Below are 26,427 nucleotides of genomic sequence, written 5' to 3'. Positions count from 1 at the left end.
TGGTATCCATTACATTTTCTTTCCACATTGCATTTCAAAGGAATGTCCTTTCTTGTCAGCTTTCTTCATTGTCCAACTTTCACTCCCATACATAATAACGGGGAGTAGGATACTGTGGCATGAATTAACTTGAATCCTTTCTAGGTCCTTCATGGCTGCCCTTCCCAGCCTCAGTCTTCTTCTGATTTCTTCGCCCTTTTGATTGATGGTGGAGCCAAGGAATAGAAAACCTTGTTTCAGTTCATCATCCCTCTTTGTGTGCAGACCCACATGTATAAGAGGTATAAATCTTGTGTTTAGGGTTGTTGATTTTAATTATTCCAGTAACAGAGACATAATTGATTCAGCACCAGTCATTTTAATATTAATTACAATTTCCGAGATTGAAGAATTAATTTAAAATGAGGTAGAGATCTTGAAGAAGAAGCAGAGTAAGGTTTCAGAAGTGATTTGGGGTCAGGAATCATGTTACTAGAGTGAACATGATCAAGGAATCCATTCCACAACAAGTTCTACTTGTTTCAATATTTATACCAGGGAACAACTTGAAGGATCAGTTTGCCTGATGTTAACTAGTATTAAAAATGCTATTTATATGGAACAAACAAAACAAAACAACTGAAGAAATGCAGGCTGAGTGTAACATGTCTAGACGTTCAAAATAAAATTAAACAAAAACAACTCTTCAAGACTATTTTTTGATAAAAGTACTCCAGCTTGCTTTGCAGATCTCAGAGAGAAATTCCTAACAATTATACATTCTCTATGAATCTTCTCAAAACATATTCCCCCAGAGTATGATAAAAATGAGACTTTGTAACTATTGTAACCGTAACTATTGTTCATCAATGTCTTTTATGCACACATGCATGTGCAGGCTGCGGAGAACTTTTACTAGCTAAAACACTCCAAAGGGGGTGCCTGCTGTACAATCTACACGTGCACCAGCTTTCCCACAGGTCACATCACATGTTCTGAGGGCGAGATGCTGCCACCGTCAGTTTCTCCCCTGACCTGCCATAAGTCCACAAGAAAGAAAAAAAACTATCAAGTCAAATGATCAAGAACTAAAAATTCATTTATTAACAAAATTGAATATCTCAGAATTATTTCATTTGTTTTCTTTGAGAGCTCAAAGCAGAGTAGGAGGGAGGGAATGTGTGTCTGCACACAAGACATTGATAAACAACAGTTACAGGTAAATGCAACAGTCCGTCTCTGTGCAGCCCCATATTGAGACCATTAGTGAGCTCAACACAAAGGAAGTACTGGAATGTAATGGCGGATGGATATGAACTGTTCAGAAAAAACAGAATAGATCGAAGAGCTGGAGGAGTGGCACTGTATGTGAGGAAAGGGCTTACCTGTCAGGAAATTGTAGTGAAGGAGAGCATATCTACAATGGAAAGCATCTGGGTGAAAATAAGCGAGGGGAAAACAAACAGTGTGGTGGTTGGTGTCTGCTACCGACCGCCTGACAAACGAGAGGATGTGGATGCTGCACTTTGTGAGCAGCTTGAGAAAATATCCAAGTGGCAGGACCTTGTCATCATGGGTGACTTCAATTTCCCAGATGTGTGCTGGGAAACAAACTGCAAAGCGTCCTCAGTCATGCAACTTTCTGATCTGGCTGGCTGACAATTTCATTTATCAAATGGTAGATGAACCCACAAGAGGTTCAGCCATACTGAACTTAATACTGACCAACAGGCAAGAGTTGGTGGATGAGGTGAAGGAGGTGGGGACCCTAGGGGGAAGTGACCATGTCCTCATAGAATTCCTTTTGATATGGGGAGGAAAGGAAGGTTGTAGCCAGACGCGGATGTTGGATTTTCGTAGGGCAAACTTTAATAAACTCAGAGGCACGATGAGTGTCATACCGTGGACGAGAATGCTGGAAGGGAAGGGAGCATGTGAAGAGTGGGCGCTACTCAAACAAGAGCTATTGCATGCTCAATCAATTACTATCCCAGAAAGACGAAAACACTGCAGGAGCTCTAAGAAGCCTATTTGGATGAACCGAGAACTTCAAGAGGAACTAAGAAAGAAAAGGAAAATGTTCAGGAAATGGAGGGAAGGACAGAGCTCTAAAGAAGAGTACCTACAGGTTACTAGGCACTGTAGATCAATCATCAGAAAGGCAAAAGCTGAGAGTGAGCTAAGATTGGCCAGGGAAGCCCATTGTAACAAGAAAAGATTTTTCAGTTATGTGAGGAGCAAATGTAAAGTAAAGGAGGCAATAGGCCCACTGTTGGGTGCGGATGGACAAACTCTAATGGAAGATGCAGAGAAAGCAGAAAGGCTTAGTGCCTATTTTACATCTGTTTTTTCCCACAGGTCAAAGTGTTTAGGCACATCTAGAGATGGCCATAGCCAAAGGATAGTGTCTGGGTGGCAGGTTGACATGGATAGAGAGGTTGTCGAGAGGCATTTAGCTGCACTGGATGAGTTCAAATCCCCTGGGCCGGATGAAATGCACCCGAGAGTGCTCAAAGAACTTTCCAGAGAACTTGCAGAATGCTTGTCCATCATCTTCGGGACCTCTTTAAGGACTGGAGATGTCCCGGAGGACTGGAAGAGAGCAAATGTTATTCCGATCTTCAAAAAAGGGAGGAAGGATGACCTGGGAAACTACAGACCAGTGAGTCTGACCTCTGTTGTGGGTAAGATAATGGAGCAGATATTAAATCTGCAAACATCTGGAGCGATCTGCAAACATCTGGAGGACAATTTGATGATCCAAGGAAGTCACCATGGATTTGTCTCCAACAGGTCCTGTCAGACCAACGTGGTTTCCTTTTTTGACCAAGTAACAGGTTTGCTGGATCGTGGAAATTCGGTTGATGTCGTTTACTTGGATTTTAGTAAAGCTTTTGATAGGTTCCCCATGATGTTCTGATGGATAAATTGAAGGACTGTAATCTGGATTTTCAGATAGTTAGGTGGATAGGCAATTGGTTAGAGAACCGCACTCAAAGAGTTGTTGTCAATGGTGTTTCATCAGACTGGAGAGAGGTGAGTAGCGGGGTGCCTCAGGGCTTGGTGCTCGGCCCGGTACTTTTTAACATTTTTATTAATGATCTAGATGAGGGGGTGGAGGGACTACTCATCAGGTTTGCAGATGACACCAAATTGGGAGGACTGGCAAATACTCCAGAAGATAGAGACAGAGTTCAACGAGATCTGAACACAATGGAAAAATGGGCAAATGAGAACAAGATGCAATTTAATAAAGTTAAGTGTAAAGTTCTGCATCTGGGTCAGAAAAATCAAAAGCATGCCTACTGGATGGGGGATACGCTTCTAGGTAACACTGTGTGTGAACAAGACCTTGGGGTACTTGTGGATTGTAAACTAAACATGAGCAGGCAGTGTGATGCAGCGGTAAAAAAGGCGAATGCCATTTGGGGCTGTATCAACAGGGGCATCACATCAAAATCACAAGATGTCATAGTCCCATTGTATACGGCACTGGTCAGACCACACCTGGAGTACTGTGTGCAGTTCTGGAGGCCTCACTTCAAGAAGGACATAGATAAAATTGAAAGGGTACAGAGGAGAGCGACGCGGATGATCTGGGGCCAAGGGACCAAGCCCTATAAAGATAGGTTGAGGGACTTGGGAATGTTCAGCCTGGAGAAAAGGAGGTTGAGAATGGATATGATAGCCCTCTTTAAGTATTTGAAAGGTTGTCACTTGGAGGAGGGCAGGATGCTGTTTCCGTTGGCTGCAGAGGAGAGGACACACAGTAATGGGTTTAAACTACAAGTACAACGATATAGGCTAGATATCAGGAAAAAAAATTTCACAGCCAGAGTAGTTCAGCAGTGGAATAGGCTGCCTAAGGAGATGGTGAACTCCCCCTCACTGGCAGTCTTTAAGCAAAGGTTGGATACACACTTTTCTTGGATGCTTTAGGATGCTTTGGGCTGATCCTGCATTGAGCAGGGGGTTGGACTAGATGGCCTGTATGGCCCCTTCCAACTCTATGATTCTATGAAGTGTGTGTGGGGGAATCACAACTAAAAATAGAATGCAATTCTGCCTTCCCAAATTCAGCATCGCTGTGTGACTGGAGATCAATAGCATAATGTTGAATAAATGTGTCCTGTCTCACTCAAGTGGTGTCCCTCTAAACCTTGGTTAACAGAACCTTATGGTAGAAAGTGGCTGAAGCACCTTCTGAAATGTGGGAGGTGGGGCTCGCTACCCCACCTTCCTCATGAGGAGTCTGCCATGGGGAGAGAAAGGGAAGACGATTGGAAAATGCTTTGAGACACCTGAGGCCTGCTGGGTCACTGCAGCCCATTCCCAGTTCTCTTAGACCTCTCACAACCCCACATACCTCACAGGTTGACTATTGTGGGGAGACGAATGGAAAAGTTGTTTGTAAACCGCTTTGACTCCTTTGGATAGTAAGCAATAGAGTACAAAAATCCGTTCTTCTAAGCAACCATGACAGAAGCATGTGGGCACATAACATTTTATCAACAGTAAAAAAATGGAGACAGAAGGAACAGGGTGGACACCTGTGTACTTTGACTACCCCATGTGTATTAGGGCAGGGGGGCATTTCGGTGTCTGTGGCCTAATTCACACAGGAAGGGAAATGACGCAGAACCGGGAGAAATTGGTTGCCATGTAATCTTCCCCTAAGAAGAGTCTCCCGTCTGATTTCCCCCTCACATATCTGAAGACATGGCTCTGGAAAGCTCATCTGTATCCACTATGCCAAAATTCCCAAAGGTCACTCCTCTCCCACACTCAATGAACGTTCCACAGCACAGGTTCTTGACACCCATCTCTCCACACCCATATCCTCATTTGCCACCATGCCACCACAACCTCCCACACAACACACACATTCAACCCCATGCCCTTGCAGACTGGACAACTCCTCCCCTTCCTCTTCCCACTGCCAAGCTGTAGCGCCAGTTGTATTCTTGGATGCAACGGGCTTTGCCCCTAATAACAATATAATATAACAGTACAACAATGCAATAGTGCAATGGCACAACAGGTCCAGAGCGCTCTGGAGGAGTTCTGGGAGGAAGGGGGGAGAACGGAGGCCCTTCATTCGTTGTTGGTTGTGCCTGGTCTCAACCAAATGCCTGGTGGAAGAGCTCCTTTTTGCAGGTCCTGCGATGCTGTAAGCTCCGTCAGGGCCCTGGTCTCCTCCGGGAGCTCGTTCCACCAGGTGGGGGCCAGAACAGAGAATGCTCTGGCCCTGGTTGAGGCCAGGCGGACTTCTTTAGGGCCAGGGACCAGTAGCGAGTTGGTGGCAGCGGAGTGTAAAGCTCTTTTGGGCAGGGAGGCGGTCCCTCAGGTCATTTTTCTGCAGCATTTTCCACCAGAATCTGAGATATAAAATTTCCAAAAATGTTGAAGCCATTGGGAATCGGTGAGTTGTAGTTGTTGTTTTCCTAAGGGAATTTTTGGGGGAATTGAAATATGCCATGCTTTATTTTGTGTCAAACCTCAGCTTACTGATTTAGCAACATAAAATGTATCATTTCTAATCTAATCTAATTTAGGATATAAAATTGTAATATTTTGCTTATGTGGAGTTTAAAAGTATAAATTTATTTTTTCTATAAGAAATACTCCAAGTGTATCAAGAGGACTTGCAAAATAGCTGCAAACTGCTTGCAAGGCCCTGATACACTTTCTTCAACTTTAGAAGCATCTCCAAGTATTTAAGAGTCGGACTTCTAGTGAGAATCACCAAGAGGCACTTACAAAAAATGACGGATGAAAATACTAGGCACCACAATAAAATTTATAGGCCCTCTGAATCCTGGCATTTGTGCAGCCCCGCCCTCTGCTACCATAGCATGTCTCTTATTTTTTGCACTGTTAGAGGTAAGAAAAATACTAGTTCAAGTTAGAAAACCTGTAGTTCACACAAGAAAATATGTTATTTGGACAGAAACATTACTGTAACGCTTACAATAGGTCGAGCTACTAGTATATTTGGATATTTAAAAAAATGCTCAAGGCTCTGGTTAATAATGCTATACCATGGAAGGAAGGATATAAAATATATACTTTATAATTGGGGGGGAATGGGACGTGTTATTAAGTCTATTACAGCATATCAGTTGTTACCAAAATCATTCACATTTAAACAAAATAATCTTAAAATGTCATTTGTCTACATTGTACTTAGTATTTATCGTTATCTGAGGCTGTAAATAGTGTTATAAAAATTTCATATATCTTTCACTTAAATCATTCCAACAGGGGGGAAATGCATTATGCTTCCCATAAATTTTTCTGTTGTGAATGTACTGAGAAAATCCTTGTTTTTAAAAAAACATTTTTCTGATTCCAGAAGAAATTTTCTTAGTGCTACCCCAAATTTCACAGTTGCTTGAATTATCATATTCGCAATTACTGAAATTTTTCTCACTCAAAAGAAATTTTCATGGAGGGTTGTTTTTGTTTTGTTTATTGTTGTACTTCTTGAAGTTTGCCTATTTTTCAACCTGGAAAATAGAAAAAAGTTCGCAAACTTTTTCATGCTGAGTACATTTTGAGTGTGAGAAAATTTACATTAGGAAGCATTTCACTAATTCGCAAAGACAAAATATTTTGTAGGTGTTTTTTGTTTGTTTGTTTTTTGTGTTTTCCCAATTTTTCCCTCAACAAATTAAAAAGGGGTCCTGGGAATAGGGAGCCACCTCCCCCCACCTTTTTTTTCTTGAGCCTTCACATTTCTATCCATAACTGACACTTTATTGTCTTGGCTGGGAAGCCAAGGATACCTGATCTGCTTCTTTATAACTGTTTTTAATTTGAACTGGAAAGATGCTTATAGGCATCCTGTTATAGGGTTCAATGGTGTATTCCGTTTCGGTGTTAATATTTCGGCAGTCAGGCTTTTTACTAAACTAGGTAATTCCCCCTGTGCTGTAAATATTTTCTTCATCTAAGAAATATTTTGATTTTGAGTGAAAAAGGCCTGGGGCTAGTGATTCTGCCTGCATGTTTCTTTGGGCAGCGTGTCTTATTATGTCCTCAGTTAAGGGTGACTGTCTTTTAAGCTTGGTTTGAGTCCAGTACAGTCATATGGGAACCATTCCTTGTATTTTTGCAGATTGCCTTCATGACTTTGACTCTGTTCCCTGTCCGGCTGTTCTTTGCTGCATTCATGATGCTGCTGGCCTGGCCTTTTGCATTCATTGCCTCTGTGGGAGCTGCTGAGGAAGAACTTGAACAGCCTCCTTCCTGGTGGCGAAAGTGAGTCATTACACCCCTTGGTTTGGTAAAATAATCTAGTCTGACCCAAGGTAGGCTGAGCCAAGTTCCCCTGGCATGGCTTTTGGGCTTAAGGTTTTCTTGTGAAACTCATCTGTGACAGATGTATTTTTGGTTTTTAATTTTGAAATGTTTTCTCAAATTCAAATTCAAAAAACCTTTAATGGCATATAAAACATCATAAGAACAGGGGTAATTCATAATTATAATTAATTGATAAAATTACATAGTCTAGATAAACAATAAAATAAAATAAAATAAGCAGTACCCAACAGTAGATTCCTCCAGAATGCTCAGCAATCAGCAATTTCCACCAATTGTCGGTGCCCCTGTTCTAGACCTGATTCTTGCCTAGCCGACTGTCCTTTTGTATCACAGTAGCCAAGAATTCGGTTACCAGTTCCGTTATTTCCGGGGATCTATCAGCTAACAAATGTCTGGTTATTCTGTCCACAGGGCCAGAAAGGTCCATCGTGATAGGGACAACCAGTCGTTGTCTAAGCAGAGAATGTGATGGGCAATAGAGTAGAATATGTGGCACTGAGTCAGGCTCTAATTGGCAAAATTTACAAAGTCTGTTCCCAATTGGTACATTGCTGTATCTGCCTGCTAGGACAGCTGATGGGAAGATGTTTAATCTAGCAAGCATAAAAGCACAACGATGGAGTGGGTTAATAAGACTTTGCATATAAATAGCTCCCTGACCTGTATTGGAAGCAAGGCCGAAGAAGCGGAGGGAACAAGTCCGATTGATTCCCGCTTCGATGGTCTGTCTCTCAATATCACGGATTCTCTGTCTAATAATACTGTATATTTGAAACTCCTCATAATTAGCCAGAGGCTCCAAGTTGATACCCAGAAATGTTTTCTCAGAGTATGCTTTCTTTTTTATCATATTCACCACTTTCCCTCTTCCTCAACCATTTCCCCTCTTTCAAAGATTTCTAGGGCTGTATACCTAACCTTAAAGGAGCCATTATAGTCAATGGTCTTCATAGGGTGTAATGGAAAATTGATCAGGAGGGCTCTACGAAGGCTGTTTTTTGAGGTAGAGGAACCAAATTTGCATCATATCTGCTGATGTTTCTCAAAGTATTCTTTAAGGATGCCCCAATCCTCCATTGCTTTTGACAAAAGGAGAAACATGCTGTTTAAAGGGAATGTGGTATCTTTAAACACCTTCTACAAGGCGCAGGTTCACCATGAAGGTGCTTAAAGACATTCCAACTCCTTTAAACACCTTTTAACTTCACCTATCTTGCTTGGCAATTTCAGATAGCTGAGTAAATACCATAGTTTATCTAGGACTGTAAAAATATGTGGAAAATACAAGTAAGGTATTTCATGGCTCACATGTACCAAATGCACACCCCCTACTGATCCTGTATTGAGTAGGAGGAATAGTGGCTTGTATGGCCCTTTCCAACTCTGATTTTATGATTCTGCCAATTTCTAGGCTCATGTTAGCAAAAAAGGCAAGGGCAAAACAAGTTGAGCTCATTTGTCCCCATATACTTACTGAGGCTTTTTTCACTACAGAAAGCAGCAGTTGAGATTAAACAGATGCGTTTCCATTTACTGTGTTATTTGATCCTAACACTCTTCATTTTTCCTGTTTGACATACATTTCAGTGCAGTGTCTTATGAATGAATTGCTGTCAGCATAAACTACTTAACTGCTTTATTTGGTCCCCAAAGATGGGTTGTCTGCATGCTGTGCTGTCCAGGGCTAATCCCAGGATTAACTTTGGGTACAGCTGATTGAGTAGGACGTAAGAGGCTCACTAAGCACTCTGGTCTGTTCTCACCCATGAACAGTAATTTGAAAAACAGAAATACAGAATACAACCTATCATTATCACTTTATTAGTTGCTTGGGTAGGCTCTTAGGAAACAGGTAAATGTCAGATCCTGACAAGATCCTCATCTGGTTGGTATATTTTAGAGAAGAGAAATCAAGCCCTTTTATGTTTGCCTCCAAAGAATCATGGAATCCTAGAGTGGGAAGGGGCCATACAGGCCATCTAGTCCCAACCCATCCTGCTCTACGCAGGATCAGCCTGGAACATCCAAGGGAGTTGAAGTAGCATTCCTTTTCCCACCCCCATTTTTCTCCTTTTCACTTAACTAAAGCTGGGATGGAGAGGCAAAGAGTGAGAAGCTACCATTGCTTTTGATCAGAGATAGATTAATGAGACTACATGGCACCATATGAAATGCTAACACCAGTGTGTCTAAGAAGGGCAAGTGGGGTTTTAAAGGATCAGGAGCAATAGAAGTTTAAGGCAAATATTATTATTTGTATATACATGGTTAATTGGAGTAAACATTCAATTTAAAAAAATATTAGGAGCTTACAAGAGGTCTTACACCATAACGAGTATGGCTTTTTTTGTCTATGGAAGACTTAAATATATGGTGGGGAAATCCTCAATTTAGGATACTATCCTAGGGTTAACAGATGGAAACCTGCAAGGACTTGCGGGAGGCACCTCATTTTCCCTTCCCCCACCATTTCATCTTGCCCTTTTCTAAAAGCCCCCGTAGCCTGCCTCCTTTCCCTGCTTCCTTCCAGGTTGCAAACCAGCAGTGGGACCTGGAGAACTCCCAAGAATTACAACTGAACTTTGAACTACAGAGAAAATTCTTACTTTGGAGGAAGAACTCTGTGGCATTATATCACGCTGAGGTCTCTCCCCTCCCCAATCTTGCCCTCTTCCACCACAGAATCTCCTGGAATTTCCCAGTCTGGAGCTGGCAGCCCGAGTTGCCTCTCAAAGGCCTGGAAAGAGCCCTGCCCCTTCCCCTTGCCTTTGGTTGACAGAACCAAGCTGGGAATACTGTGGTTGCCTACAGCCACTGAGGGAATCCATTGCTTAAAACTACAGGTGCTCCTTTGAAACTTCCCAATGTATTTTTTTCCTCCACTTTCACATTTTTCCACAAACCAGGCTTGTATAAAAATCTGTCTTGCCCATTCATAGCTCGAGTCATCAGATTTGGTTGACTTTGCTGTAGTGGAACTCGCAAGGAATTCTGGGGCATCTAATTTGCCCCTCTTCTACTATGTCCTCTTTTCTTCCCTGAAAGTCCCTGCAGCTTCAGCTGGGCCCTGCTGTCTCTGCCTAGGAAAACTAGGCCAGTTGTGCGGTATCCACTGTTGGGCCAGGCTCACTTGCAAGGCAGGGAACCCTTAAGGACTTGTGGGGGAGGGCACATCACTTTCCCCAGTAACCCCCACATTGTTTTCTTTTTCCTTCTCCTGGCAACCCCAATATCCTCACTCTCTAATCGGTCTCGTTCTATCCATATCAACCATTCACCAACCTTCCCTTTATCTGTGCCCCATCTTCAGTTATATACATATACTAGAAAGAAAGCCCATTTTATCCATGGATAAAATGGGCGCTAGCACGGGCCGGGAGAAGGTGGCGCGGTCCCCCAGAGGACTCACCGCATCGGCTGGCAGTTCAGTCTATGCGGTGATTCCCTGGCCGGGCGAAGCAGCCAATGGGGAGCCGTGCTTTGCGCAGCTCCCCATTGGCTATTTGGCCTGGGATGGACACTCGGAGGGGCCAATCAGAAGCTGTTGTTGTTGTTGTTGTTGTTGTTAGGTGTGAAGTTGTGTCCGACCCATCGCGACCCCATGGACAATGATCCTCCAGGCCTTCCAGTCCTCTACCATTCCCCAGAGTCCATTTAAGTTTGCACCAACAGCTTCAGTGACTCCATCCAGCCACCTCATTCTCTGTCGTCTCCTTCTTCTTTTGCCCTCGATCGCTCCCAGCATTAGGTTCTTCTCCAGGGAGTCCTTCCTTCTCATGAGGTGGCCAAAGTATTTGAGTTTCATCTTCAGGATCTGGCCTTCTAAGGAGCGGTCAGGGCTGATCTCTTCTAGGACTGACCGGTTTGTTCGCCTTGCAGTCCAAGGGACTCGCAAGAGTCTTCTCCAGCACCAGAGTTCAAAAGTCTCAATTCTTTGACGCTCGGCCTTCCTTATGGTCCAACTTTCACAGCCATACATTGCAACTGGGAAGACCATAGCCTTGACTAGATACACTTTTGTTGGCAGGGTGATGTCTCTGCTTTTTAGGATGCTGTCTAGATTTGCCATAGTTTTCCTCCCCAGGAGCAAGCATCTTTTAATTTCTTTGCTGCAATCCCCATCTGCAGTGATCTTGGAACCCAGGAAAATAAAATCTGTCACTACCTCCATTTCTTCCCCATCTATTGGCCAGGAATTGAGAGGGCCGGATGCCATGATTTTCATTTTCTTGATGCTGAGTTTCAAGCCAACTTTTGCACTCTCTTCCTTCACCCGCATCAACAGCCTCTTTAGTTCCTCTTCGCTTTCTGCCATTAGAGTGGTATCATCTGCATATCTGAGGTTGTTGATATTTCTCCCTGCAATCTTGATCCCAATTTGTGACTCCTCTAATCCCACCTTTCTCATGATGTGCTCCGCATACAAGTTAAATAGGCAAGGCGACAGTATACAGCCTTGCCGAACTCCTTTCTCAATTTTGAACCTCTCAGTGATTCCATGCCCAGTTCTCACTGTTGCTCCTTGCCCTGCATATAGGTTTCTCAAGAGACAGATAAGATGCTCTGGTATTCCCATCTCTTTAAGAACTTGCCACAATTTGTTGTGCTCCACACAATCAAAGGCTTTAGCATAGTCAATGAAGCAGAAGTAGGTGTTCTTCTGGAACTCCCTAGCTTTCTCCAGCATATGTTGGCAATTTGATATCTAGTTTCTCTGCCTCTTCGAAATCCTGCCTGTACTTCTGGAAGTTCTCAGTCCATCCAGACAGATTTGAGGGGTGTAATCTGGGAGGGGTTTGGAGAAGGGGATTATGCCAGCCAGTTAGCCTGCCAGAGCAGCCATTTCCTGCAAGGGGACTAATCTCTGTCACCTGCTGATCAGTTCCCAGAAAACATCCAGACATCCCATGGAGTCATGTAAATCTGATCGGAGGCAGGGGTCAGGCTGGATGCAAAACAATACTGGCTGCAATCGACGTAGCCAGCAACCACTCGGGCTGATTCCACACAGGCAGATTCTGCACAGAAAAGGCCAGGGGGGCCTTATGTGGACACGGGGCTAATCCCTGCATCCACATGATGTCACTGCCAGGCCAGTGCCCTTCTGGGGCGGGTGCAGATCAGGCCTTCAGTAGCCCCACACCAAGGGAACGTGGATTCTTCTGCATTCCCTTTTAGCACTGCAAGGCCAATGGGGCTTTTCCCACAGAAGGCCTGTTTGAATGGGAAGAGCCGAGCCTGGAGGCTGGGAGGGGGCAAACAATGCCCTGGTCAGCTTTTTGGCACTTTGCAGCATCACAGGGCAGACGGGGCTTTATAAAATTTTTCCAGAATGGTGGGATTACATTCACACACAATCCTGCCGTCTTGCAAAATAACACCCCCCCCAAGGGCCCCCTCGCTTGGCGGAACCTGTCCACTGCGGCTGCGTTTCCTGGGGGGACACATTTCAGCACTGTGTCTGATCCATGGGAACACAGAAAGCTGCTTCACAGCACCACACTGGCAGCACACAAAAGTGGTTCCACTGGTGTGGAATTGGCCTCAGTTTCACATTTGTCATTCCTGGGTAGGGTAGTTATGTGGGCAATTGTGGAACTACTAAAGAGTTTTGTGGAGGAAACATCAGCCCTTGATCCTTTCCAGTCTGGCTTTAGGCCTGGCCATGGGGCAGAGATGACTCTGGTTGCCCTTACAGATGGCCTCTAGAGGAAGCTTGATCTAGGCAGATTCTTTTAGACCTTACACCAGCATTCCATATTAGCTGCAGAGTAGGAAGCACGACCCTAAAGTGGCTGAAGTCCTTTCTCCATGGTCAGGGACCAAAAAAAAGAAGAAGAATTTGTTTTTATACCCCGCTTTTCAAAGCCTGAAGGAGTCTCATGCGGCTTACAATCGCCTTCCCTTCCTCTCCCCACAACACTCGTCCTGTGAGGCAGGTGGGTCTGGAGAACTCTGAGAAGACTGCTCAGTCAGAACAGCACTATCAGGACTGTAATGAGCCCAAGTTCACCCTGTTAGCTGCATTTGGAAGACCAGGGAAGCAAACCTGGCTCTCTAGATTAGAAGCTCTTAACCACTATACCATGTTGGTTCTGGTGGCGATGGGGAAGGGTATCTCCCAACAGTATGCCCTTATGTGGGCTTTCACAGGGGGCAGTTCTCTCCCCAATGTTATTTAACATCTACATGCATCCCTTCAGCCAATTAATCTGCTCAACATCACTGGCCCTAGAGAAGTGAAACCACCCTCAACTAGAGACAGGGCCTGGTGGAACATTCTTCCGATTGAGATCTAGACCCTGCAGGACTACAAACAATTCTGTTCTGGCCTCCCTATACAGACAACATATGCACACCAACCAGTTATTACAGTTTGTATCAGTAGACTTTCTTCTTTGGGACCTAGGTGCTTCAGAACTTTCACTGATATCACTAGGCATGGCTGCTATTGACCTAGCCCAGGAAGGAAATTCTCTTCTGGAGTCCCAAAGATGTTGGATGCCATCTTGTTCCGTCTCACTGGTTGTTCCCAACAAATCCCAACAATCAAATCCCAAGGAGAAATTGGAGCCACCACCTGGCGGGGAGCCACCACCCTGGAGCTGCTCTGGCCATTGGTGTCCATCCCTTTGAAAGTGGTCGTGGTGGTCATGGTGGAGGAAAGGCAGGACGGGAAAAGTGCCCGAGAAAGAGGCTACCGGGAGATGATATTCCCGCACCTCCCCTCCCTGCGACTGCAAGGGACAACTGCAGTTATTGGGATTAGAGCACTTTGTTCCCCCCACCCTCTCTCAGAAGGTTTTAGTTTTAAAACATTAAAAACTTGTTTGTGTTGAATGTTGTGAGCCGCCCTGAGCCCTTAGGGAAGAGTGGCATAGACATTTTCATTTTAAAATCAATCAATAAACTCGTAGCAGGTAGCCTGGTGCCAGACCTAACCTAATAAGTCCTCTCTCAAAGGCCACAGAGGCTCACTTGTTAATTCTACAGGCACGCCTTTTATCATTTTATCATTTTTTAAACTCCCTAATTAAAAAAAATTTACACTTTTCTGCCAACCTGTGGCCTGTTCAGGTTTGGGTAAAATTAGTCTTGCCCGTTCACAGCTCCAATCACTGGATTTAAGTATCCATAGATTCGCCACCTTCACTACTAGAATATAACATCACTAGTAGAAAAGCCCATTTATAAAAAGTGGCCTGCTTCTTTCCCAGGGCGCGGCCCTGTGGCACCACCCCCATTCCCGGGCTCCACCCCCCTCCCCTGCCAAGGTCCCTAGGTGGCGCGTCTTTGACGTGGCGGCCCTGCTCCTTTCCCGGCGGCTAGGACTTTACTTTGGGGGAGCACAGAGGTGAGGACAGCCGACACGGCCGGCAACTTGCTGGAGCTCTCAGCCGAGGATAGGCCAAGTAGCAAATGGGGAGCAGCGCGGGTGCCAATTGGGCACTTGGCCCTGGAGTTTTATCACGGACTCGGCCTGCCCCTTTCTCCTCCCCATTAGCCCTTACTCTTTTATTTATACTGCTCCGCAGGAGCGGTTTAAAGATAATTGGTTGCACTGTGGTTCAGGCTGCAACTTAAGTATGGTTATTAGGGAAAAAGTGCCCTAGAGCTCAGTGGAACTTCCTCTTAAAATTTTGCCTTTGCCATGAATTCACAAGATCAGTGGTTCTCAACCTAGGGGTCTTGACCTTATTTGGGGTCACCTGGCCCCTCGTCAGGGTCCCCTAGTTGGTTGCTGCCGCAGTGGCAGCCGCAAGCAGTGGCGGGGCAGTGGTGGCGGGGCAGCGACAGCGGCAGGAGATGGCCGATGGCAGCAAAGCAATTACAATGGCCACCTCCATGCTGCCCAACAGTTGTGTCCATGCACCCCTGTGTGCGCACGTTCGCACATGCACGCTGCCCGCGTGCGTGCACATGCTGACCCTGCCGCCACTGCAGTTGGGGTCGTGACATGGGAATGGTTGAGAACCGCTGCACTAGATGGTTATAAGGAAGCTATTGGGGTAAATCCAGCTGTTCTCTAAGGCCTTTTTATCACCGGGGAACAGTCAACGCTTGACAATTTTACTGAGACCGGGGAGGGGGTAGACCTTTGTCGAGATGTTGCCGCTGCTGCCTGAGCCCCTGCTCCACTTGCTTTCCCGCTAGTGCCCCTGATGTCCTGCCGCCCACGGGGGGAGGGGGGGGGCTGCCAGCAGCAGCTGAGCAGTGCCACGCCGAGGGGGAGCCCCAGCCATGGCGGCCTCTAGAGAGCACCAAAGGTGTGCTGACAGCAGAGTAGCAGGGCAGCCCCCAAGGCTGCAACCAAGGAGGAGGACAAGGAGGAGCTGCGGCCCGGTACCGACTGATCCACGGACCAGTACTGGTTCCCGGACGAGGGGTTGGGGACCGGTGCTCTAAAGAACCCAGTTCCAGACTCTGGAGTTTTATTCCAGTGACTTAGACAACCTTTATTGGCATACACAATCACAACCCAAGGAAACAAAATGAATTAGACAAGAGTATGCTCCCAGCACTAGCAAACTTAAGTTATTTATTTGGAGTATGCTTCCAAGTTATCTTAATGGGATCCTTTTCTGAAAGCATTAATTTGATGATAAAGGATTTAGAATTGACATTAAGATTTAAATCCATCAAATATGAGTGGACTAAGGCTCATCTGGCTGCTGCTTTGAGCCCACACTCCGCCACCGCTTTCCTGCTGCTGCTCTCCCACCCCCAGACAACCACCCACCCTTCTCGCTGGCAAATGCTTTCCCTGCGGCCCCCCTCCCTTCTCTACCCTAAGCTCCGCTCTGCTGCCGCTTCGAGCCCCCGCTCCACTGCCTCTTTCCCGCCCCCAGACTACCACCCTTCTTTCCGGCAAACGCTTTCCCCGTGGCCCCCCTCCTTTCTCTTTCCTGCGCTCTGCCACCATTTCGAGACCCGCACTTCGCTGACGCTTAACTGCCCACCCACCCTTCTCCCTCCCCCAGACTACTACCCACCCAGCCAGTTTGGTGTAGTGGTTAGGAGTGCGGACTTCTAATCTGGCATGCCAGGTTCGATTCTGCGCTCCCCCACGTGCAGCCAGCTGGGTGACCTTGGGCTCGCCACGGCACTGATAAAACTGTTCTGACCGAGCAGTGATATCAGGGCTCTCTCAGCCTCACCCACTCCACAGGGTGTCTGTTGCGGGGAGAGGAAAGGGAAGGTGAATGGAAGCTGCTTTGAGCCTCCTTCGGGTAGGGAAAAGCGGCATATAAGAACCAACTCTTCTGCTTCTTCTTCTTCTTCTCGCCGGCAAACGTTTTCCCCATTGCCCCCTCCTCTACCCCATGCTCCGCCGCCATTTTCCCGCCCCCAGACTACCACCCACCCACCTTTCTCACCGGCAAACACTTTCCCTGCTGTCGGCCTCCCTTCTCTACCCCATGCTCCGCCGCCGCTTTGAGCCCACGCTCCGCTGCCGCTTTCCCGCCCCCAGACTACCACCCATGCACCTTTCTCGCCCCCGAACTCTTCCCCCCTCGCAACTCACACCCCTACACAGCTGCCCAGCGGACTCTTCCCCCCTTCCTTCTCCCCCTGCCTGCCTTCCTGCTTGCCTTCCTGCTTACTCTCCTTTCTCTCCTTCTCTCTCTCACTTTCTCTCTCTCTGTCTCTCCCTCTCCCTCTCTCTTTCTCCCTTTCTCTCTGTCTGCCTGCCTTCCTTACTTCCTTCCCTCCCTCCCTCCCTCCCTCCCTCAGCCCCCCAGGGGGGGGCCTCCCGTGAGCACCCACTGCCTGCTAGGGCCCGCTGTATTTTCCATACAGCGGGCTTAATTTCTAGTCAGCAAATAAAAGTATAGGGGTTGGTCTTTTCCCCAAAATGGGGGGATGCCCTCGTATGGACTGCAGGAAACAGGGGAGATGGTACAAAAATAGATTAAACAATTGGGGAGCTAGAATGCACCCTGTTTTCCCCTAATGTTAATGGGGATTTTCTCAGTTAAATTGCTGGATGTTAATTTGACCTGACAGTGACCAGATTTTAACATTGGTAAATCGGGACACCATTGACCGCGAGGGTTCTTGATTAAAATTTCAACATCAGTACAATTTGCCAGGTGCCCCCAGATGTCCCTCCAAAATCTGGTCACCTTAATCTAGATGCAGATTTCTTAAGAGAAATAAAAGACGGGGATCGATCCGGAGTTCTGCAGGTTTATGCCAGATTTCATCTCTGGGCATGGAGTCAGAGACTTCCCTCGTGGCTCTTTTAAGCGGGAGACAATCTGAACCAGACCAGGAGGGAGAAATTAACGGCATCCAAGTTCCGAAATTGGGAGGAGGAGTCAATTAAAGACTCAAAAAGACAATTAAAGGCTCCAAACCCTTCCAGAGGGTTTGGAAGGGGGCCACAAACAGCTTCTTTCATTTGTAAAACTGTAGGAGAATTTTAAGCTTGGCAACCTTTTCAGCGACTGAGGCAGATTAAACAATCCTGTTGGCGGATTTTAAAGATGGAACACGAGCAGAAGTGTTATCCTGGGGAGAAGATAGAGCTGTGACCAATGTCACAGCACTTAAGTTGGAGGAATCCTCCTTAGACTGGTTTCAGTTCTGGCTCCCTGGAAGGAGAGGATAGTGGAAGGATCCGTTCCACAGGCTCATCCTCAGTTCCTCCGTCCTGTCAATTGTTTTGAGTTATTATTTGTAATATGGAGCTACCTTCTGCAGTATTTGGAGTATTTGGACTACCTCTGAGCAGGCAGTCAAGGGCTTTGTGTTCTAATGTTCTCCTCTTCCTTTAGGAAGGCTGTGGTAAAAACTACCATGTGTCTGGCTTTCTACGCTTCATTAACTGAAGGTGTGTTAAGCCATTCCTTCGCTTAATATAAGCACCAGCATTTACCATGAGTGCTTATTGTCCACTGAGCTTATTCATATTCTTATTTTCATGTTTTTTTCCAAGTGGCAATGTTGTGTTGATGTTTCTCCCTCTGTGGTTCCTCATTCTTTCCAGGGTGGTGGACGTCTTGCTGAAGGCGATCATGAGAGCCATGTGGCTGGCTGGAGGGTTCCACTGGATCCATGTGAAGGGCAGGCAGGCATTGCCCACGGAAGCAGCGATTCTGACGCTGGCCCCACATTCCTCATACTTCGATGCGATCCCCGTCACAATGACCATGGCCTCCATTGTCATGAAAGCAGAAAGCAGAGATATTCCTGTATGGGGAAGTAAGTCAGATAAATATTTACCATCCAAACAACATGGACCTTGAAGTCCTAATAAAGTTGCAATTGTGTTTCATTGATCAAAACTACATTCTAGAGTTGAAGACAGAATCAGTCTGGCAAATAATCTTAGCCCAATTTTGATTTCACAGGATTGATTGACACTTAACAACATCTTGTTTGTAAAGCACAAAATAACAAACTTGTTTCAAACTTGTTTCTTAACATTCCTGGAATGTTAAGAGTGGACCTCATGGGTCATCAAGTCCAACCCCCCCTGCACTATGCAGGACACTCACAACCCTCTCGCTCATCCACTGTCACCTGCCACCCCCTTGAACCTTCACAGAATCAGCCTCTCCGTCAGATGGCTCTCCAGCCTCTGTTTAAAAATTTCCAAAGATGGAGAACTGCTTGGCCAGAAATGGTTTTTTGAGTAATAGGCTTACCTCTGCCTCCTTTAATCTCTCCGGAAATTCTCCTGATGAGAGGGTGGTTAATTATTTCCTGAAGGGGAGCTCCTATTCTTCTGTCTGTTGTTTTTAGGAGCCATGAGGGCATGGGTCAAGTGGGCAAGTGGTTGGCCTCATTGCTGCTAGCATCCTGTCCACTTCAGTTTGTGAGAGTCATTGAAGTGACTCATTGCTCTCTCCAAAGATGGCCAAGGGGCCTCTAGTTCACTTTCTGTGTCTAAAGTTGAAGGAATGTCACAGCGAAGCCTCGAGATTTTTGTCTGCAAAGTGACTCACAAATGCCACACAGCTAATGTCTGGCTGCACCCTGATTGGCCCTGCCCCTACAGTTCCCACCCTCCGTCCCTGGACTCTAGCCTCTTTGCTCTCAGACGCACCTCAGTGTCTGAAGCCAGCAGCAGGTAAGGGCAGAGGGCCCTGGGCAAAGGGTCGTGGTGGAGGGCCTGCTAACGAGGGCCTCTTGGCCTGCTAGGCTGGGCCTGCTAACAAGGGCCTCTTGGCCTGCTAGGCTAGGCTTCCTAACGAGGGCCTCTGGGCCTGCTGGGCCGGAGCCTGATAATGAGGGCCTCTTAGCCTGCTAAGCAGGGCCTGCTAACGATGGCTTCCCGGGCTGCTGTCTGCCTGTTAAGGAGCTCTGTCCCGGCCCTGCTGACGAGCTGTCCAGCCCCCGCCCGGCCCACTTTATCCGGCTGCCAGCTGCAGCCCAAAACCACCTTATACTGCGTGGTCGGTGGCCAGTGGAGAGGACCCTTTCAAGGCCAGTTCTTAGGAACGGGCTTCGAAGTTAGTGTCTCTATGCATTTGTCAATAATAGTATGGATTTTTAGATGTTTTATTACATTAGTTGCTGGATAAAATCAGAGTCCAGGAGCCCCTTTAAGACCAACAAAGATTTAATCAAGGCGTGGGCTTTCGAGTGCAAGCACCCTTCGTCAGACGATGATCTTCTTACATGACAGGGAATATATAGCAAAAATCAGTTCTGTTACATCTGTGTCACAACCAGATACAGCCAATGATAATCCTTTATCAAAACAGCCAATGAATCCCCGGGAATTCAGTGTACTTTACAGAGAGAAACCAAAGTGTTGCTGGTAGGGAGATCAAAGGCTCTCACCTCCCCATATGTTGCTTGCTCCATCCCACTGGGAGACATTCCTGCCAGGGAGTTGCTGGTCACTTCCCAAGGCCAGGGAGTCAAACTCAAAGTTCCATTGCAATGCCAAACCTTACAGTCATATTATTATCACAAATAAAATACATAGTGAGGAATATGGATACACGAGTTGAACAAGGTTAGCATGAATTTAAAAAGCCTCTATTGAGTCCCGGGTCTGTCCTAGTATAGAGTTTTGTAATAACAGTCACATAATCCCAATTAAAATAAATTTTGAGGAATGTGGAAACAAAAGTTACATAAGGTTAGCATGAATAGTGAGATAAAAAACCTTGGTCCTTGTTGAGTCCAGGGTATGTCAAAGTATTGAGTGTTGTAATAACTTGCACTTCTGCAATCTCCCTTTCTAGCCTGTTCTTGAAGTTTCTTTGTAATAAAACAGCTAGTTTTAGGTCCCTTATAGAATGTCCTGGAAGGTTGAAGCGTTCCCCTACAGGTTTTTCAGTCTTGTGGGTTTTGATGTCAGACTTGTGTTCATTAATTCTTTGGTGGAGGGTTTGACCTGTTTGCTCTATGTAGAGAACAGAGGGACCAAGTTTGAAGATGAGCAGGTGTATAAGCCTTTGATGGTATAGGTGACGTTGTTAGGTCCAGTAATTCTGGCATTGGAGTGTATATGGCTGCACAGTTGGCATCTGGGTTTGTTGGAGGCTCCAGGACCAGTATCCATGTTCCCTTTCGATGCTGCATTGTTGTGGGTGAGGAGTTGTTTGAGATTGGGGGGCTGTCTGTGGGAAAGAAAAGGTTTACCCCCCAGTGCTTGGGAAAGAGAACTGTCGTTATCCAGTAGGGGTTGTAAGTCACTGATGATGCGTTGTACTGTCTTGAGCTGAGAGCTGTATGTAACCACTAGTGGTGTTCTCTTGTTTTCTCTTTTGGGTCTGTCTTCTAACAGGTTTTCTCTTGGTATCCTTCCGGCTTTCTTAATCTGTTCCTTGACCTCACTGGCTGTGTATTTTAGTTCCAAAAAGGTTTGTTGTGGATCATTTAGATGGGAATCTTTGTCCGTGGGATTGGAGCAGATGCGATTATAACGTAGGGCCTGGCTGTATACAGTGGATTGTTTGGTATGTTCAGGATGGTAGCTGGAGGCAAGCAAGTACGTTTGCCAGTCAGTAGGCTTCCGATATGAGATGGTCTCTAGGCATCCATTGTTTATTCTTACAGCAGTGTCCAGAAAATGTATTTCTTGCGTAGATTAGTTCATTGTCAGGTTGATAGTGGGGTGAAAGTCATTGTATGCCTGGTGGAAAGTATCCAGGGCTTCTTTACCATGTGTCCAGACAATAAAAAATTTCTCTGTTCATACATCTAATCATGTATCCATTGTGTGTTATCTGATCTTGCAGTGGCCTATGGCCTAGTCCAATAAAGTTTGACTTGGCTTGACATGTATCCATTGTGCTAAGCTAAACAGTAATAAAGGGACATCTGTGTTTTTTTCCAGCTCTGATCAAATACATTCGACCTGTATTTGTATCTCGATCAGATCAGGATTCTCGAAGAAAAACTGTTGAGGAAATAAGACGTCGTGCTCAGTCAAATGGCAAATGGCCACAGGTGGGTCAACATTTCCCTCTCTTTTGGATATAGCTTCAAAAATACATTTAGAACAAAGTTTCAGCTGAACTTTTCATTTATTTAGATATTTATGCCGCCTCTTCAGTGAGGACCCGGGAGGTTTTTTCCACTGTGCTATTTCCTCAATACTTTTTTGCTCTTCTGTACTCCCTTGAGTAATACTGGTTCCTCCCATATATGACCTGGAGAATTGCCTTGCCAGTGGCCATTAGGGTCCATTTTAACCTAGTATTTTATCCCTAAAAGCAGCCAGCCTTTGTTTTTGAATATACGCAGGAGGAATTATCCTGTCATCCTCCCCTATTTTTTTAGAGCAGCGGACCCTAACCTTTTTACGGTTGAGGACCGCCTCCGGGGGTGGGGAAGAGCCGGCGGCCTGGGTGCTGCGCATGCGCGTTTTCGCCAGCAGAGGGCGCTAATGTGTATGTCCGGCAACTCCGCGCATGCGCATTTGTGTCCCCCGGCGTGCCGGCGGCCGCGCCTACCTCACCCCCTCCTCGCAGCAAGAAGCTAGCAGGGCCACGAGCAAAGCGGCCGCTTTGCTCGCAGCCTGGTGAGCTTCTCGCTGCGGGGGGGAGAGACAGGTGCGGCCATCGGCGGCCCATTACTGAGGCCTTTGCAGCCCGGCAGCGGGCCACAGACCGGGGGTTGACGACCCCCATTTTAGAGGGACCAGAGTACCATGCGTCCTGCCTGTCTTTGTATACATGCTGAGAGAAGCAGCCAGGAAACAAGATGAGTCACTGCACAGTGGAGAGGATTAATCCATGGCTCTGACCCTAAACACATTCCTCACTACTGTACCCCTCCTGGTGCTCAGCATACCACCACCCTTATGGCTGCCTGAGTCTACCCACAGTTCTGGCCTTTCTCCTAACTAAGCGGTGATGTCACCTGCTTATAACTCAGTATGCCTGAGCCTGGAAAGGCGAGGAAAGAATCATAGAATTATAGAGTTGGAACGGCCCTCCAGGGTCATCTAGTCCAACCCCCTGCACTATGCAGGACACTCACAGTTACCTGCCTCCCCACGGTGACCCAAGTTTCATGCCCAAGTGATCCCAAATATCTCCAGAATCCAGCCTGCCCTGGAGGGTATTCACCTACCATCCCACAGTGGCGATTAACAGTTCCCTGGGTATGCATTAGTAGGGTCCCCAAGGAGAAGCAGGCTGATGGAGGGGGAATATGGGGGCGTGATTAGGATCTCCCTGGTGTCACACAGAAATGACATCAGCACATCAGAGGCAACATACAGGCTTCTGGACAAAACTCACCCACCCGCCTCCTGAAGCTCACAGAGCCAGTGTTTGCAGCTCTGCCCCAGACCCTGCCCAGCACAGTCATGCGTGCCCACTCTCCCCACCTGAAAGTTTCAGTGTGAGGGGCTGCAGGTAGCTTGTCAAATGGCTGGCAGTGTGAATTTCAGGTGTGTATGGGGGCGGGGGGGGGGATGGGCACCTGCAAGTTGTCAAACACCAGCTCCACAAGTTGGGGGGTGGGACAGCGGGCATGTGTAATGGCTGTGTCTGCAATGAGGAAACCAGTGCTGTTCCACAAGTTCCGGCTGAGAGGGATTGGGGGGATTCCCCGCTTTCTAAAACTCCTAAAGCAGTGGGGGGGGGTGCTAAAGCAGGGGTTTCCCCCAGGTCTGGCATTCCTAGTTTACAGGGTGAATAAAAATATTTTTAATGTTAAAAATGTATGATTCAAATATTCTGGTTTAAATTGAGATGTGAATGTAATGAAAACGAAGTGTAGTCTATGGCCAATTCTTTGTCCCAGTGATATCTTCACTACAGATTTATTTGGGTAAAAGTTTATTACATTGATTGAACACTAACAGTATGCATGATAGGTAACAGAATTGCAGAGCAGATGCAGTCCTTGATCGAGAAGACAGGGTGAATTAATTGAAAAACTAGTGGATGGGGAATCACTGTGTCTTGAGTTTATTTAGTTCTTAAATGAAAAAGAATTATTGTTTGACAGATATGGGGAAAAGGCATTTTTATCACACTTTCCAGCTGTGGGAGCTGTTGGCCTTCTGAGTACAGTTTTGTGCATGCTTCAGAGATAACTGGAAAATTCCAAAGATTCCTTATATTCTCTCATAGTTTCCTTTGTAGAATGTTTCCAAATATAATTTGAAGACCTTTTTGAAATAAAAAAATTACCAATAACTTATTTAACATTTCAGCTTTAAAGGAAAAGTAGACATGAAAAATGTAGTCAGACACCACAAATAACTTATTTGTAATGTTCTCCTTTGGAAGTTTTTAAGCAGAGGATAGATAGACAACTGACAAGTGTTGATTTTATTAATTTAGGTTGATTGTGAGTAGGTGGACAGGAAGGGATGTTCCAGCGTTTGTCTCTTGTGGTCCTTCCTGGCATACCTAGGGAATTGCTGATCAGCACTGTGGGATGGTGGGTGAATTTACTCCAGCCCAGGCTGGATTCTAGAGATTTTGCAGGGAGTGGGGATCACTTGGGCATGAAATTGGTGACACTATGACCATTTACGCACTGGAAGTTTCATGCTGGGCTCCAGGGTGGAGTTTTCGTCGTGGCAGGTTGCCCCACTTTTTCCTGCACTCACATAGACCCATTATGCACGGGGGGGAATAACGCACATTCGGGGTGGAATGGCAGCAACTAAAATCACCGATAACGCACGGAGCCGGCTGCAACCGGCCGCAGCGTCGGTGCATGCCACCGAAAAAGCCGCGTCAGTGAAACGCGGAAGAAAGCGCAGCTTCCGGGTGACCGGGGCGCAACCAGAAGTGGCGCCGGGATCGCCGTGTGCATAATCGGTTACTCTGGGTTTTGCCGCCGTCACGCCTCGTCCCGTGCATAACCAGTGTGTGTCACGTCTTCCCCCTCTGCGTTTTCCATGTGACCCGAAATCGCCGTATCGGCGGCCGTGCATAATGGGCCATAGGGAAGCATTTGGCCCAGTGCACCTCATCTGCCCATGATTTGAGCTCCTGCATGGGAGCTGGGGCAATGAATTTCCCAGTGTATAAACGGTCTATGAGTAGGAAGGTAGTTGTGAGTTCTTGCATTGTGCAGGGGTTTGGACTAGATGATCCTGGAAGTACCTTCCAACTCTATGATTCTATGTAAATGGGCCAGAGTTTCTTAAATGACTTTCTCCCCCCACTGAAATTTTCTTGTTTAGGAATTCATAGGGGCTTTACGCACCGGGATCTTTGTTGCAAATTGGTCACTGAACGAAAAATCGCCATTTAAAATAGTGGAATTCGTCGTTATGCATACCTGCCTTTGTAGTGGAATCCAGTTGCGTTTTGTAGCGTTTCCCACAGCTTCCGGTCTCGGCAGAAAAGGAAGCGCTATTTCCAAGCTCGTCCCGCCCCTGGCCGTCAAGCAGCCAATAGGCAGCCGTTAGCATGCTCCCAAACAGCCCCTTTCCCTTTAAGAAAGGTTTTTTTTTTTTAAAAACAGACCCATTGTAACGAATCTGTGTAGATTCGTTGCAACGGAGAGACCCATCCAGCTGCCTAATGTGAGCTGTCGTTTGATCGTATGATCGTTGCCACGCTGCCTCGAGTGATAAAAAAAAAATCCCCCCCCCCTCTCACGGGCCCGATTTTCGGCTGAATTAATGTGTAAAAAATAAAGGGACTCTCCATTGAGTTGGATCGCATGATGTGGCCAAAGTGAGTGAGCTGGAGTTTCATGGTTTTGCCTGCCGATGATATATCGGACTTTATGTGCTGTAGTATTTTCTTCTTGTGACTTTTGCTGTCCATGGAACCCACAGAAGCCTTCTCCAACACCAGAGTTCAAGGGAATCAATTTTTCTCCTGTCTGATTTTTTCATCGTCCAACTTTCTCGACCATAAGTGGCTACTGGAAATATGATAGATCTAACTAATCTCCATTTGGTAGTCAGGCTTATGTCTTTGCCTTTCCATGTTCAACCTTGTTGTTGCTGAGTGTTCCAGAGCAAAGCAATATTTATTTCCACACTGTAATCACCACTCACATCAATCTGTGATCCAAGAGAAATGAATTCTTGAACGCATCCAGTCTCTTCACCCTCCATTGTTATTGTGACGTGTCTGTTTTTTGCAGTGGTCATTATTTTTGTCTTTTTATTGTTTATAAGAAAAGGCCAGATTTCTTACTTACTTCATTATCCTTTGCAATCAGCTGTTTTAGGCCTTCCTGAGTTTATGACAGGAGGGTCGTGTCATCAGAATATCAAAGATTATTTATATTCCTTTCTCCAGTCTTAATTTCAGTGTTTGATTCTTTGAGTTCAATCTCTCTCATAATGATCTCAGCATAGAAGTTAAGATAGAAAGGTCCGTACAGGCCGTCTAGTCCAACTCCCTGCTTAATGCAGGATCAGCCTAAAACATCCGTAATAAGCTGCTGCTTAAAGACCACCAGTGAGGGGAGCTCACCACCTTCTTAGGCAGCCTATTCCACTGCTGAACTACTCTGTGGGGAAAAAGTTCCCGATATCTATCTTGTATAATTCTACATGTAGTTCAAAGCCATTAACTGTGTGTCCTATCCTCTGCTCCCAACAGGAACCACTCCCTGCCCTCCTCCAAGTGACAAACTTTCATATCCTTCAAGAGAGCAATCATGTTCCCTCTCAACTTCCTTTTCTCCAGGCTGAACATGCCCAGATCCCTCAGCCCTTTCTCA

At 46.2% G+C, this 26,427-nt stretch overlaps 1 protein-coding gene and 1 pseudogene across 2 annotated transcripts in view; one reads left to right on the top strand and one right to left on the bottom strand.

The window, feature by feature from the left end:
* Positions 1 to 26,427, top strand: part of LPCAT1 (lysophosphatidylcholine acyltransferase 1) — a 157,258-nt gene that overhangs the window by 13,504 nt on the left and 117,327 nt on the right. For both annotated transcript variants that reach the window (XR_013226574.1, XM_077310364.1), the window contains exons 2-4: positions 7,100 to 7,242; positions 18,299 to 18,513; positions 21,608 to 21,720. Coding sequence is in view for 1 of the 2 variants with exons in the window: in XM_077310364.1 (XP_077166479.1) it covers positions 7,100 to 7,242; positions 18,299 to 18,513; positions 21,608 to 21,720 (471 nt within the window). In the remaining variant the exon portion in view is untranslated. The remainder of the gene's footprint in view (positions 1 to 7,099; positions 7,243 to 18,298; positions 18,514 to 21,607; positions 21,721 to 26,427) is intronic.
* Positions 12,184 to 14,760, bottom strand: LOC143823676 (jupiter microtubule associated homolog 1 pseudogene; annotated as a pseudogene).

The sequence above is a fragment of the Paroedura picta genome, chromosome 14, assembly GCF_049243985.1.
Source record: "Paroedura picta isolate Pp20150507F chromosome 14, Ppicta_v3.0, whole genome shotgun sequence".
Lineage (NCBI taxonomy): Eukaryota > Metazoa > Chordata > Lepidosauria > Squamata > Gekkonidae > Paroedura > Paroedura picta.
The sequence above is the reverse complement of the archived record's forward strand: the minus strand, read 5'-3'. Positions and strand labels throughout refer to the sequence as shown.